This window comes from Aptenodytes patagonicus, chromosome 7, assembly GCF_965638725.1.
Source record: "Aptenodytes patagonicus chromosome 7, bAptPat1.pri.cur, whole genome shotgun sequence".
Classification (NCBI taxonomy): domain Eukaryota; kingdom Metazoa; phylum Chordata; class Aves; order Sphenisciformes; family Spheniscidae; genus Aptenodytes; species Aptenodytes patagonicus.
This window is the reverse complement of record NC_134955.1, coordinates 29,549,653-29,563,869: the sequence shown is the minus strand read 5'-3', so window position 1 is coordinate 29,563,869 and position 14,217 is coordinate 29,549,653. Positions and strand designations below refer to the sequence as shown.

Genomic DNA, 14,217 nt, shown 5'->3' with positions numbered 1-14,217 from the left:
CAAACACTGTTTCGTCAGCTCACCTACAGAGGCAGTGACCTTAACCACAGGGGCAGGGCAGACAGCTGGGAGCGGCAGTGTCAAACCAGACAGGCAAGATTCATTGGAAACTCCCTGTCAAAGGCAAATCCTTGATTTTTTTTGCCACTGGAATTTGTCAGCCTTAGAGAGCTGTCTTAGAAGTCACATTATAGTCCTGGGAAGAGCTCATCCTGATGGGATATTAGAGCCAATTTAGGGCAAGTTTAGTCTGGTATTTGAAGCAATTCTGGGTGCTTTGGTCACTGGCAAGTGCCACTTGCATCTGGACTGTCTTCCAGGGAGGGATATGAGCATATTAAACTAAGCTTCTCTCATAACCAGATAAAGAGCATCACACAGGTAACATCTTTATCCTACCAGGGGACCAAATAATAAACAGAGCCAAACCCCACTTTCAGACTAATACAAAACTCTTCCAGACTAACATGCTGCTCTTACAGACCACATGGAACCTTGTCACAGCCACTGCAGATCACTGCTGTGCATCAGTAGCAGATTACCTTTACAAAGCATCCTTCATTTCAAGTACTTGAGCAACACTGCCCATCAAGGCAGAGTAGCCCCTGCACCTTTTCCAGCCATGCCACAGAAACATTTTTGATGACTTCATGATCCTTCATTTCTTTCCCTAAGCCACCTGAGACTAGGACTAAGATACCATTACAAGAGGGCAACACTTTGTAAAGGGCTATCAGGCATTTCCAGGAGAGACATTAACCACAGGCCTTCGTAAATAGTTTTTATTATGCTTTGGAAGTTATCATCACACACGTGATCACGACGTAGACAGTTTTCTTAGTGCAAAGTGCTTTGCTGCCTGTTGAACCAGTGTGTAAGCTGTTAGCAAAAGCAGGAAGTCACTTATCAGCCAGTCAGTACTGCCTTAAACACATATCTTTACTGCTACCCACATTGCCTTGCCATCTGCATTTATAGACTCATATCCACCTCCTCATATCAAGTCCTCATTTATCCCCAAGCATGCACAGCAAACCCTGCACTTCTCTGGTTGTATTTGTGAGGACAAAGTCACACACCCTCCAAGCCTCTCTCAGATTACAGCACATCCTTTAACTGTCCAAAACATCACCCGTTTTGGCTGCAAATCCACTTGGACTCTTCCCATGTGGCCGACTCCTCTCTTTTCCCATTCTCCATCTCCTTTTCTGCCCATGAAGAGCGTGAACACTTCTACTTGCAAGGAAGATGATAGCGGGAGGTGTGGTGGTCCTTCAGGTCAAACTCATCATGGCCTTCCCTGAGAAGCAAACACAAAGTGCAGTCAGAAGTTAATACCCAGGCAGGGAACTCACCCTTAGTCACTGCACAAGATGTCTCCTAGCAGCCCTTAACTAGAAACCTATCCCAAGGGTTAGCTGTGAGGACCCGACTGGCAGCCATGCGGACTGATTACTTAAGATACTTGCTTGTAACAGAAACCTCTGAGGTGCTTTGTGGAAAGGTCTGCTCATCCTTGTCTGCTGGAATGGGAAATGACAATAGGTCCTTCTGTCTCTTTCCCTCTTTGAGAGATTCATGTAACCGGTGGCTCATTTTCAGCACCATGTCTGTGATTCCCAGGCACATTAGCAACTGCTATGACAACAGTCAAAATGACAGTCTGCTCCACACAACTCTGAAAAATAATTGTTGTGGCTAAAATGCAGTGTATTGGCAGCTGTCTTAACCATGCTCAGAAGCAGGCAGTGTTGAGTAAGACACAAGCTTGCATCTGCAGCATGCAACTGATACACTTACTCACTTGCCAGACTGCTGATTCTGCTTTTACTGATGTTTGCTGTCTGATACTTTTGTTTGTTTGTTTTGTTTTTAATCATCTAACATTGCCAGTCATATGTTTTCTTACCATTTTCATATGTTCTCCCCCACTCCATTTCCATCTCTCTACAAAAACATTTGCAGGAAATGAGAGAGTATGCACAAAAGCATCTCTTACTATCCCAACCAGATTCTTAGCATCCTGCTGTCTAAATGTCATCCACCACTAATCTGAGAACCCAGCCAACTACCCAATACTTTTGAGGCATGAAAAAGAGAAGCCACACAAGCTGTGAGGAATAGCTTTGTATTCAAAGGAATTAACCCTCCAAATCTGAGACATGCAACTTTTTTGTCAAAAATCAAGCTACAGATGTTTAAGAACCAAGACTATAGCTGCTGCAAGGCCTGACTGAGCAAAAAAGGCTCGCCCATACATATTTCAACAAAGATTTTTTTACATGGTTTAAGACTGCAGAGTCTCAACCTAAGAAAAGCCTCAGGAATTTATACTATCTGATCTCCCCTCTTACGGGAATCCAGCACAGATCATCCATCAATGTCATTAACAAGCCATAGGAGTCGCTGAATAATGGTCTCGCTTATCCCATCCCACGCAATGCAGCACATCAGCTGCTCCAGACAACACTCAGACAATATGCCCAAACATGCACTGGACCAGTACAGACAGAACATTTCTGCCTAGGACCAGTTTAGCCCCTGAAGCCTGGGATAACTACTGATCGCACAAAGTATTTCCATAACGACTAGCATTCAGCTCAGATGTGGGTTCTTCAAGTCTTCCCTCCTACTGCCTGCTTTTCTGCCCAACAGGAAGAACAAATAAAAGCAGACAAGCTTACCTGTGACCAGCCTCTCAGATCAAGAGGAATTTCGAGACTTACCGAAAACAGCGCTGGCAGTAGAGATCTCCGTCACAGCCATGGCAGCGCAAAGTGGCATCTTCGTTGCAGATACAGCACCAGGGTAACTCATCCTCATCACTGTCATCTGTCCTGGCAAGAGCTGTGGTGGTTGGAGTCTGGCTCTAATTCACAAAGAAAACAGACACACAGAATTCAGACCCCAGCAGAGACAATACAGGACTTTCACTGTAATGTATGATGGCCACAATGACATCTCACATGGTCCATAGTTCACTCTCTGTTGATCCTAAGTCTGTGAGATGAACTTGCCCAGAGCCCAAGGATAGGCTCCATATGTATCTAGATCGTTAAATAAAACCCCAAGGTACTCCCTGTCATTTGCTCATGAATCTATGTCGCTCGGAAGGTACACAGGTATTCACCCTCATTTAGTGTCTACAGCAATATACACCAACATTGTCCATACTGTGTTAAGGGCATGAAGCCCAGATCTCCTGGCAGGCACCACAGCAATACCAAGTGATAGACAATCTCTGCTGCAAAAGCAAGCGATCAAGCACTTTTGCTGAAAGCAGTTATGTGGGAAGGGAAAGCAGTGGGGACGTGTGGGGGTGTTTTCTCCCTGTTACAGAAAGAAAACTGGGGGACAAAGGAAGTGATTTGCCAAAAGGCCCCTACTATCGATTTGTATCTGAGGTTGGACCAAAAAGATCTTCTGAAATCATAATCTAAAATCTATCCGTAAGGCCATCTATTGTCTCCTTCTGCTTTACAGAGAACTCTTGTGGAACTGAACAGCCATACACACACTGGGACACAGTGCCTGGACACTGGCAAAGGCAGCTTCCTAACAGAACAGTAATAAGATGGCACTATATTTTAAATCAGTAATCCCAGAACACAAGGTGGCATACCTATGAGACGGATGTTTTCAATAATGCTTACAATTCAATAATTTCTTCCACTGGGGACAGGCCTGTCAGGTGTCTGTGAGTCACAAGTCCATTTAATTTTTGAAATACACATTAGAGAAGGTGTATGTATTTCCATAATAGGCTGGAATCCATTCTGAGCATAGGATATCTTATTACTAATTCCTTCCTCTGACGTTATATGAGAACACAGACAGTCGATTACTATCTAGAGGTTCTATTCTGCATATGCTGAAAGCACTGGCAAACTTCCCACTTACCCTGGTTCAGGCTGTATGCTACTAGACCGTGGCCTTCGTGGTCTAATTATATTGGTGAGTTAAAAATCCCTTCTCTAATATCCACCTTGCGAGGTCTATGCTAACTTCTCTGGGTTTAGAGGACACCATTCCATTCAGCAGAAAGCCAGCCTGAAAGGAACTGAATTCCAGGGAGCAATTCCTTTTAAAAGTACAAGGATGACTCACAGCTGTGCTCAGGGCTGGCCAGCCTTGCAGAAGCCACCCAGCTTGTCTGCTCTGCGGAAGCTGGTTGGTTTTTTTTCTTCTGCATCAAGCCTAGGATACAGCAAACTTTTGCTGCAGAACTGTACTCTCCTGAGACCCTGGAACATCTCATTTCAAGAGATCCTGACCAGCTCACCGACCTTTTGCTTTGCTTTCTTACGCAGGTTCTGTTGCGAGAGTCCTGGTTCGGTGGTCTGATCTGGAGGAATGTTGAATCCACTTGCTTCATCCAGGGCTGCTTCCTCTGTGAGCTGGTAACAACAGAAAGCAAGAAGCCTCTTGTTTCAAACACAGTTGGGAGCCTCATTCTAGGCTCTAAACCTCCTGCCCTTCTCCTTGCTCTCATGCAGTAACAGGAGATGACAAATCTGAATACATCTGGTGTTATCCAGACAGGTGTGAGCTTGCTCTGTCTGCACTCTGAACGGTGTTGTACATTGTGAACAGTCAGTGTAGCAGCAGGGGCCTTCAGCTAACACACTGCTTTGCAGTGCAGCTATCAGCAGACCCTCAACATCATGCTAATCACGTGCATGTAGTCTGTAATCAGGCAGAAACTTAAGCACAGAAAGCTCATGCCTGCTTGCAAGACAATTCATAGATATTTTAGAGAGAAATCTAGGCATAAGCTGCGCTAAACAGCACATATCCCATCATCCATGTTCTAGCTGGGTGGGGGATGAAACAAGAAGTAAGGAAGTACCAGCAGAGTGGGGTTGGAGAGGAGACACACACCACAAGAGACACTAAGCATGAATGAGAAAGACAATGTGACAGACTAGAAGTAATGTTGTCAATCAATGTAGCTGAATGGCCCATGGGAGCTAGTATTGGAAAAGCACTAGGAGGGGAAGGAATGAAACTCTGCCCAGGAACAGAAACACATCCTTTGCACGCTCACCAGGTAACACAGACACTGGGAATAATTGAGAGGAAGATAAACAAAGCCACAGCTGCCACTTCTGACCTGTTTTAGCACTCTGCAAATGGCTTCCTCCTCAGCCACTTCTTCATCACTGTCAGGGAGTTTATAGGTTTCCAGTGTAACTGCAGGAGTAAGAGACAGGAGACTGTAACCCACACCTGCCTCAAACCTTGTGCCCACTTATGTGCCAGAGACAATCCTTTGTGGTGTGAGCTGGTTTTGGCATTCTGGCTCTGGCACAGACCGATCCTTTTCAGATGGGGACTCCTCAAAAAGGGCGTTACTGTTTGTTTTGAATACTGGAAGAGGGAAGGAAAAAATCCCCAACCAAAACCAGAGCTTTGCTTTTAAAAGCTTTGTTAACCTCACCAGAGCATGCTAGAATTATCTCAAAGAAGGATGCAAGACAAAGCAGTCTGACCTTACAGCTCCGGCCTTTACCCTCAACTAAGATCTTTCATACTGATTTCATGATCAACCAACCTGTACAACTTTACAGACAGAACCAAATCTCAGTCTGTTTCTTGTAGAATAGAGGAATTAAACAGATAAATGCCTCTCAGAAAAGAAATTACTCTGTCACAGGAACTTGGTTCCTCTCTTGACACTGTATTCTCATCTGCTACCCACCTTTCTCTGGGTCCTCGCCTCTGAGCACTGCCAGTCTCTTGGCAACTTGTAAGATCTTTTCCTGCCTAGTGTTCTCTTCCCGCAGCTCAGCAGCAGCTTCTGCCAGAAGTTTATTCTTCTCTTCCTCTAGCTGTTTTGGGTCCAGATTTGCAGGGCAAATACAATCTTCACTTTCCCGATTGAGATCATTCAAACTTTGGCTACTAGCAGCTGCAAACAGACACACAGAACATGCTGGTGACTCAGCAGCAATGTTCCTTGGGCACAGACAACACGACTAAAGCAATGGTATGACAGCAGCTTGCTGCTCTCCATTAATCTGGGTAATAATGGGAGAAGGCATGCCACAGTAGGATCCAGACTGTACATGAAGAGAAGAAAGTGAGCTAATCTGTCTTTTACAGTGAGATTACAGAGAAAGCATTGCAGCTGGGAAGATAATGGTATCCCAGATTCCGATGTTTTGTAACAGAGCACAGGTGTGCTAGGAGTAGCAACAGCTCCTCCCCAGGGAAGGGTCACCTTAGAGAAACAGAGAGGAACAACCTGAATAATACAATCCTGAGAAGAAGGAACCATCTCCAAGCAAAGACAATGAGACCCAGTATGGAGCCAGATGGCTGTTCTTGGCCAATTTGGGAGTCATAAGGGGGAGATAAGGACAAACTGGACATCCACCTCACCTGTAAGCTAGATAGGGAGGCACATATTCCCTGCTCACTATAGCACATACATTATTAGACAAGAAGCAGGTCTTTGGAAGCCAAAATAGATACCTTGAGGCTGGACTCTTGGTCTGTAATGCTCATCAATGGCAACTTCCTCAGACAGTTGAGTTAACAGGTCATCTGTCTGCTGGACCAGACTTCTGGTATCAGGAGGTTGGTGCACCTAAGAAACAAGGAGGGCATGGGAAAAGGCAAATGAGTGGAAAGTGGCATACTCAATCAAAGGAAAAGTTTGGTAACCAAGATCACCCTAGGTGGGAGCAGCATAAAAAGATGCATCCACTGATCTTGAGAGTCTCAGCTTACGGTTATCTGGTGTAAGACTTCCAGGGCTTCATTCTCAGAGGTGCTGAATGCGCACACCTCTAAAAGCAGTCACCCAAACAAGGCAAAGTGGTGCTGAATGTATAGGAGTACACGCTGCTAGGTCCCAACCCCAGCTCTGCCACTACCTTCAATGTAAATAAAGTGCCATTCTCAACAGTGCCAGCCAGCAGCCCCACTGAGGTCTATCATAACAGCTGGGTGTGCAGCACTGCTGAAAAAGGAGCATGAGGAAATGATTTCTCGGGGACAAGATCATTCATTTTGAAGGCTTTGAAGGCATATATCCAACTCATTCCTCTACAATCTCAGACTAACCACTCTGTGCTTCCATTTCTGGAATAATTAACAGGATTTTGCCCAGCTGGGATGCAGTAACAACTACAAGATACAATTAGAAGGTAGGGCTGATAAGCCCTAAACACAAACAGCTCTGAAAAAGTATCAGACCACTTAGGTATACAAATGGGTTGAGAGGAAAAGACTTAGCATCTATTGTTAAAAATAAACACATGAACTACATTTGACATAAAGGAACATACTACATTCAAATTGAAGCAGTGAACTGGTAAAGGCTGGCCATTTCCTTCTGGAGCAATGACACAAACAGGAAGCGGAGATTTCTGAAGGGAGCCACCTGGACACAAAAAAGCTGAAGAAGGAAGAACGGCTAACATGCTGGAACACCAGTTACTGTGTCAGCTCAGAATACATTGCTGGCTAAAGAGCTGAGGTAGCTTACAGGTCTGGGAGCCTGCGAAGGAGGATCTCTCCCCTGCAGGACAGCCAACCGGTCCTCCATCTCCTGTGTGGATGGAACAGGTCCCTGGCAGTCCTCCTTCAGGGCAGCCAGCCTAGCTTCGATCTCAGCCTGGGTAGGGATGGACTCTGCAATTCAGAAAAACCCAAGGGAGGAGATTACTCTGTTATTGAAAACAAAAGGCTTCAATTTTTTTTTTTCTTAAAATTTTATTTCTTTCTGGAATCAGACTCTGAACACCTGAGCAAAAACCTCCCTCAGCCCCTGACATGAATAAGGGGTCATACTGCAGTGACTCGGAGACTACCCTAAGACTAACTGCTATCCTTTTCTTCCAAGTCCTTGCCTCCTTCACGGTTTATCTCCTAGCCATATGGCGAATATTAGGGTAATGTCATTTGGCAATCAGCTGACTAAGGATACTAGGGACAGGCAGAGAAATAAGTGTCATTTAGGCAGTACAGTCCATTGCTCCTTCATCTCTTAATGTCATCCTAGGCATATCAGACTGAAACCCTCCCCTGCCACATAATAGGACAAGAGGAAATGGCCTCAAGTTGCGCCAGGGGAGGTTTAGATTGGATATTAGGAAAAATTTCTTCACCGGAAGGGTTGTCAAGCATTGGAACAGGCTGCCCAGGGAAGTGGTTGAGTCACCATCCCTGGAGGTATTTAAAAGACGTGTAGATGTGACACTTAGGGACGTGGTTTAGTAGTGGACTTGGCAGTGTTAGGTTTACGGGTGAACTTGATGATCTTAAAGGTCTTTTCCACCCTAAACAATTCTACAATTCTATGATAATCAGGTAACCACTTTGCAGTGTGTTCTTTCCCTTTTAGAGATCACATACAATTTTTTTAAATAGTTTATTCTCCCACAAGCACCACAAGGCTGTCCCAGAACCTGACAGCTGTGGACTGGGATGAGAGTCCTTTTTCTCCTCTGTGGGGCAAGGCTGGCCAGAACATAATCCCACAGAGACTGGCACTGCTGTTGCCCAGGACAATGACCCACAGGAAATCTCCTGCAGAATAGTTTGGCCAAAGACCCTCATTTCATTCTACTCCTATTGGGCTTGACACAGGCTTTTACCCCAAACAATGGAAAATGAGAAAGTGATTTTACAGGTAAGATACTGCCCCAAAACTGAGAAGCAGTTTCAAGGGAAACCCCAAGAAACAAAAAGAAACTGGAACATTAATCTAAAATCATTGTAGAATCTGGCCATTGTGGCAGCAGGACGTGGATGCTCTGTCCAATTTTAACCGTTCAATTCCCTAAAAAAGCAGCCTCTGAAAGCCTAGCACTTCCCTGTCCCGCCAGGTTCCATGTTCCCCAAGTAGTAGTGTTCCCACCCAAGGTATCTCCGGTATCCTCCAAAACTCACTCGGTTTCCTTTCCTCCCTAAGCCTCTCCAGTCTCTCTGCAATAGCTCTATCTTCTTTTGAGAGACCCTGGTATCTGGAGCCTGCTTGACCTGGGGGTTTTGCAGCTGCCTTCTGTTGTTCTTTCAGCTGGTTTTGCTTAGCCTCAAACGCTGCAACACGCCTGTGACAAGGATGGAAAAAAGACATGACAATTGAGAACAGGGGTTTAAACCCTGAGATATGAAAACATCCTCTGTGAACCCAAAAGGCTATTTGAAGAACATCGGTGTAGAACAGAACAGAAACCACTCCCTCCTGTACCAGGCTCTCCCATATCAGCACAATGAGGTACTCCCAAGAGTAAGGAAAACCTTAGCTCACAGGAGCAGCACACCTGGCACCATTTCCAAGGAGACAAGGAACATTTCACTACCAGGTTCCTGTTTCCAAGCCAACCCCAATCAGTCACAGATGAACATAGGCAGGTGGCTGTTCAGGAGTCTATTCAAAAGAGCATACTGCCCCCCCCTCCCCCCCCAAACAAACAAATGAAAAACCCAAACAACAAAACAAAAGCCCCATCCTTAATCTAATTCTAAACAAGCAAATACCCACATCACAACCCCCACTTTTGCTGGTCTCTATAGGGGAAGAGGAGCAAGGGCCTGAAAGGCTACTCTGCAGCAGAAACAACCATCCGATTGGCAAGTGCAACTCACTTTTTGTAGTTTTCTGGTGGTGACCATTTTGCTGAATTGCTTTGAGATCCCTCTCTGGAAGACAAAACAAACAGTTTCTCTGAACTCAAGATACTGGCAATGCTTCAATCATCTAGTCTCTCAACTCAAGAGGAATCGGTATACGTTTCTCGACCTCCTGGTACAGTCCCTTTCATAACCTCATTAATATGGAGAGTGATCAGCTTATGGAAGGGATTAAGATAATATAGCTGCCTGAGATGGCAGGGGACTTCATGTCTAGTCCTTTGGTCCAGTTGTTTTGCATCTGGACAAAATGTGATTTAATATGGTCACCAGTGACCCAAAGGAGGAGGGGCTGAAATACCCTTGCCTCCCACAGCCTGCGCCTCCCAGTTCAGAGAGCAGGTAGAGAGTAGTTAGGTAAGACTCCCAATGTAATTAGCTTCCATGCAGCAGGACACTCTGAAAGGAGCTGTGGCATGCAACAAACACAGAATTATATAATGCACAAGCTAAACAAAATGTTACAAAAATTGTTACATAACCACCAGTATCATAACAACATCTTCTAGCGCACTTGAACGCTGCACACCACAAACACATCTTGTGTAACTATCTTCTACTTTGCTGTATTCAGGCTGAGCTGCTAAACTACACACTTACGCAAGGTAGTTAGCATATTTTATTCATTCTTAGAAGTCACAGCTACAAACACATCTGTGCTGTGCTAAGGCCTGTATAATAACGAATGAATGCAACATTGCTGGACCACTTTCCAGTTCTAAGGTTTCAATTCTGAAAGCTATTTGCATGAAGAACAACAATACATGCAGCTTACAGAGCTGCAGCCTACATGTATTATCTACCTGCTATCCAGTCAGGGAGGACTTTTTTCTGCTCTAACTCTACAGAACTGATATTAAACGGATGAGAAAAAAAACTCAAAAGAAACATGGAGAAAGGCTGCCCTGTTTTCTTAATGGCTTTGGAGTTGTAAAGGGAAATCAGAAAATTTCAAACCTGAAAGACTGAATACTGTATTTTCACCATCAATAGCTCATACTGTTTTCATGAGCCAGTGCTCCTGAAATGAAGGCCCCTGCTAATGAGAGGCTCTTCTCCTTTAGACCTGCAGAGCCAGAAAATTCCCCACTCACTGGTGAAAATTCCTTGCTATAGGACAGAAGTGAGGAAGAGAGGTAAGAGAAATGCAAGAGAAGGAAGAGGACACAGAAGAATTGGTTGAGAGAGGGGTTCTGGTGTACACCTGTGCTCTTGTGTTACTTGTTCACGTGTATAACCCATACTGCTACTGAATTACATTTTTTTGTTATCAACAGGCAATCTACAGGTTATGTTTGCAAATTTTTTTTTTCTTTTAAAAGCATACCGATTTTATGCTAGAAAATTTTAAGTCTTCAGGCTACACATAGCAGAGACCCCCCAACAATGAGGATTTGTGTCACTGCTTGCTCACAGAAGTAGTAACACTTTGAAGACCTTATTGTCAGGCTGTTCAACTACTACACATCTGAAAAGACTACCAGTGCTTTCAAAAGGGTGTAGATTTCTGGGCAATAACACAGTGGGGCTTAACCTTGTCTCATCTAGCTAAGATATCCACAGGCATTCAGTGTTCATCCATGAAGATTTAAACCTGTTTTTTTCAGACTACTCTGTCACCATAGAGAACAGCATCACAAATCCTGATTCCTATCTTTGGACTGCACAGCTCATGTAACAGCAGTTCAGTAATGGCCTGCCTTGAAACTCCAGGGTACAGGCAGCGTGCACGCACAAGTGCAAGGCACAGCTCTCACGCAGAAATCTGCAACACAACATTGGGATGCAAAATGAAGAAACAAAGCAGGACACTGTCTTTGGGTGAGGAAACACTCCCGTCTTACCCTGTTAGTTTTCCGTGACACTGCTTGCACACCTTCTGCTGAGTGCTTCCACAGCGGGGAACAACAGCACTGAAGCTAAGGCAGCCTGAGCAGAACGACCGTCCGCAATTCTTGCATCCACACTGCGGAGATACAAGAGAGGGGCAGGACAGGGCTTCATTACCTAGTCACCATACACACCCCATTGCTCTGGCTGGCCATATGGAGGAACAATGCCCATGCCAAGGTGCACTAACGATAACGCTGGGGTTATGCTGATTTTTTAAGAGAACTATATCGTTAGCTGCCGCTGAAGATATGGAGACTCTTGAGAGCCTTTGAGCAGCAGCACGTAACTCCTGCTAGAAGCAGAGACACCACTTCATCGCATAGTATACTAAAGTGTGTATGTGGGGAATTCTCTGAGACAACGACCGAATATTGCATTAGAGGGATGACACCTAACGACGATTTTTTTCCCTATTTTTGCAGTGACCGCACATATTTAAAGACATCGGCACCACGAGAGCTCAGCGAGCAAGCAAGGACACCACCACTACGACGCTGGTCGGGAAGCGTGCCTCGGCGCCGAGAGAGGCAGGCTTCCCGCTTCCCCCCTCAGGCCCTCGCACTGCGGGGGAGGCGCCCGCGGGACCGGCGGGGCTCTGCCTCGCAGCCGCTCCCGACCGCTCCTGACACCCCTCAGCCGGACTTGCCTCTTTCTTGAAGACAGAGAACTTGGACGCACACCCGTAGCACCGGCTATCCATGGCGCTACCGGAGGCGCGACCGCCGCCCGGGCCCTGCCCGGCGCTCAGGCGCCGCGCTGCGCCCCCGCTATGCCAAGCCCCATAGTTCGCCCCCCGCCCCAATCTTTCTTTAACTGCCGCAGGCGCAAAGCGCGGCCCCGAGCCGGGGCTACCAGCAACGGGGAGGCCGAGACACCGCCCTCCCGCCCCTCACACACCGAGCCGGTGCAGCACGGCACGGCGCCCCACCCCGCCGCGGCGCACGGCCCGACGGGAGTTGTAGTCCTTCGAGCCGCCCTCCTCGCCTCCAGCCGCCAGGCGGCACTCCGCGGACAAACTACACTGCCCAGGGCTCCGCGCCGCACCCGGCGCCGGGCCTGCCGGGAGCCACCTGTCGCCGCTCGGGACCGGAAAACGTCCTGTTCTGCCGCGCGATGCGTTGCGGTACCTGTAGTCTGGTGCCGCGGTCCCGCCCTGCGGTCGCGCGGCACGGAGCGGCCGGGGCCCGGGAAGACTCCATTTCCCGGCAGGCAGCGCGCCGGGCGGGCGGGCCGGGGAGCGCGGCGGCAGCGGGGCTGAGGTGACGGCCGGCTTCTGGCCGTGGCGGCGGACTAGGTGGCCCCGTACGCCCTGCGGTGGGTCGGGGAGGAGGGGAGCCCGGCAGCGCCTCTCCCCTGCGCCCCTCCTCGCCAGGAGGGCACATAGGGCGGCCGGCCCGACGCCACGGGGTGGGCGCCACCTCAACCTCTCAGCCTCCCTGCCCCTCGGGGTCCCCCTTGCCCCGGCCTAGCTCTCTTTCTCGGATGTTCGCTGTTCCCACAGCAACGAAAGGCATTGCCGCTTTTGAGGTGGGAGACCGGCAGGCTGGGCGCTTCGTTGGTTTCTCGTTATGTAGTTAAGCAATTGCTTACGACAGTTTCAGTATGGCATCGCTGCCTCGTACGCCGATGTGTGCCCTACTCCCTGTACAGCAGACGTAGTTGGTAGGGTGTTGCATTTTTGCCCCTTAGCTGTCGTTGGGTGTTAATAAGACAAAAAGTGTATTCTCTAACGCTGACAGGGTTGCACTCAAGTTATTCTGGTCTTTCGTCTTAAACCTGTGGAGAGATCCTGGTTCAGAAGAGCATGAAATCAGCTGAATTGCAGAACTCCAGTTATCCCCGGCCAATACTTCTGCCAGTGTTTGTTTGCGTGCGTTCAGAAGTCAATGACCTACAGTGTTTGTAAAAAAAGTTACTGAGTGTAGTTCTAGGTACCATTGGTTCCCATGAGTCATCCTGTTAATTGTGCGGGTTTGCTATTACATTTTGCATTCTTTCCAGTTTAATAGATAAGTCCACACTGTAAAGGCCTACATAATTAAATTAGGAAACTGATCTATTCAAGGAAGTAAGACCCATTAATATCAGAACAAAGCTAAATTCAAAGGAAAAAAATTGGGGTCTCCCCTCTCAAGCTTTCGGGTTTTTTTTTAATGGTAACATTAGCGAGACAACTGTACAAAACTGGGAAGCTAAACTTTACACCTGTCCAGCAATTGTATTAGAGACCACCTGGAAATTCCAGGTACTGTAGGCATAAAGCAGGGAATCGAGACAAATATAAAACAGAATTTACTCAAAGACAAGACTTAATTTGATGTTGTCTTTGCTATTGAGCTGGTCAATGGGAAAAGAGGAAGAGGAAATTTCAATCTGAATGCTACCGATGGACAGGTGTAACTTAGAGTGCTGCTCTTTAATACAAAATACGAGCAGCGACCCAAAGAACCTTCTTATCCAGAGAGCACCACCAACAGAGGTGCACGGGAGGGTACAAAACAGTTAAAGAAATTGAACTTACCTGTTTAGGAACGCTTCGGCTGAATTTGCCGGACTGAACTGAGAGTCGTGACCAGGGCAGGAGAAGACCTCGCTTTCCCATGCCTGGAGAAGAGGCACGGGGCACGTTCCCGTTCCCCTACTCGTGTCCACCAGAGGGGGCCCGGCTCCCACAGTTCT

The 14,217-nt window shown here is 47.0% G+C and overlaps 1 protein-coding gene across 1 annotated transcript; it reads right to left on the bottom strand.

Moving 5' to 3' along the window:
- Positions 1–767: 767 nt before the first annotated feature.
- ZFYVE19 (zinc finger FYVE-type containing 19) lies at positions 768–12,314 on the bottom strand. The gene is made up of 11 exons (XM_076344598.1): positions 12,185–12,314; positions 11,490–11,611; positions 9,601–9,654; positions 8,902–9,062; positions 7,496–7,641; positions 6,478–6,592; positions 5,702–5,911; positions 5,114–5,193; positions 4,287–4,397; positions 2,727–2,869; positions 768–1,300 (listed from the first exon to the last, which is right to left on the bottom strand). Exons 1-11 carry the CDS (start codon positions 12,236–12,238, stop codon positions 1,234–1,236), a joined length of 1,263 nt encoding a protein of 420 aa, XP_076200713.1. The 5' UTR covers positions 12,239–12,314; the 3' UTR covers positions 768–1,233.
- Positions 12,315–14,217: the final 1,903 nt, after the last annotated feature.

What these genes read in the sequence shown, in the direction of transcription:
- ZFYVE19 (XM_076344598.1), bottom strand. Translation starts at nt 12,238, where the DNA reads ATGGATAGCCGGTGCTACGGGTGTGCGTCCAAGTTCTCTGTCTTCAAG. An exon ending in CTTCGCAGGCTCCCAGACCT is followed by an intron (nt 6,593 to 7,495) that starts GTAAGCTACCTC and finishes CTTGTTTCTTAG; the next exon opens with GTGCACCAACCTCCTGATAC. An exon ending in ACCAAGAGTCCAGCCTCAAG is followed by an intron (nt 5,912 to 6,477) that starts GTATCTATTTTG and finishes GTCTGTTTGCAG; the next exon opens with CTGCTAGTAGCCAAAGTTTG.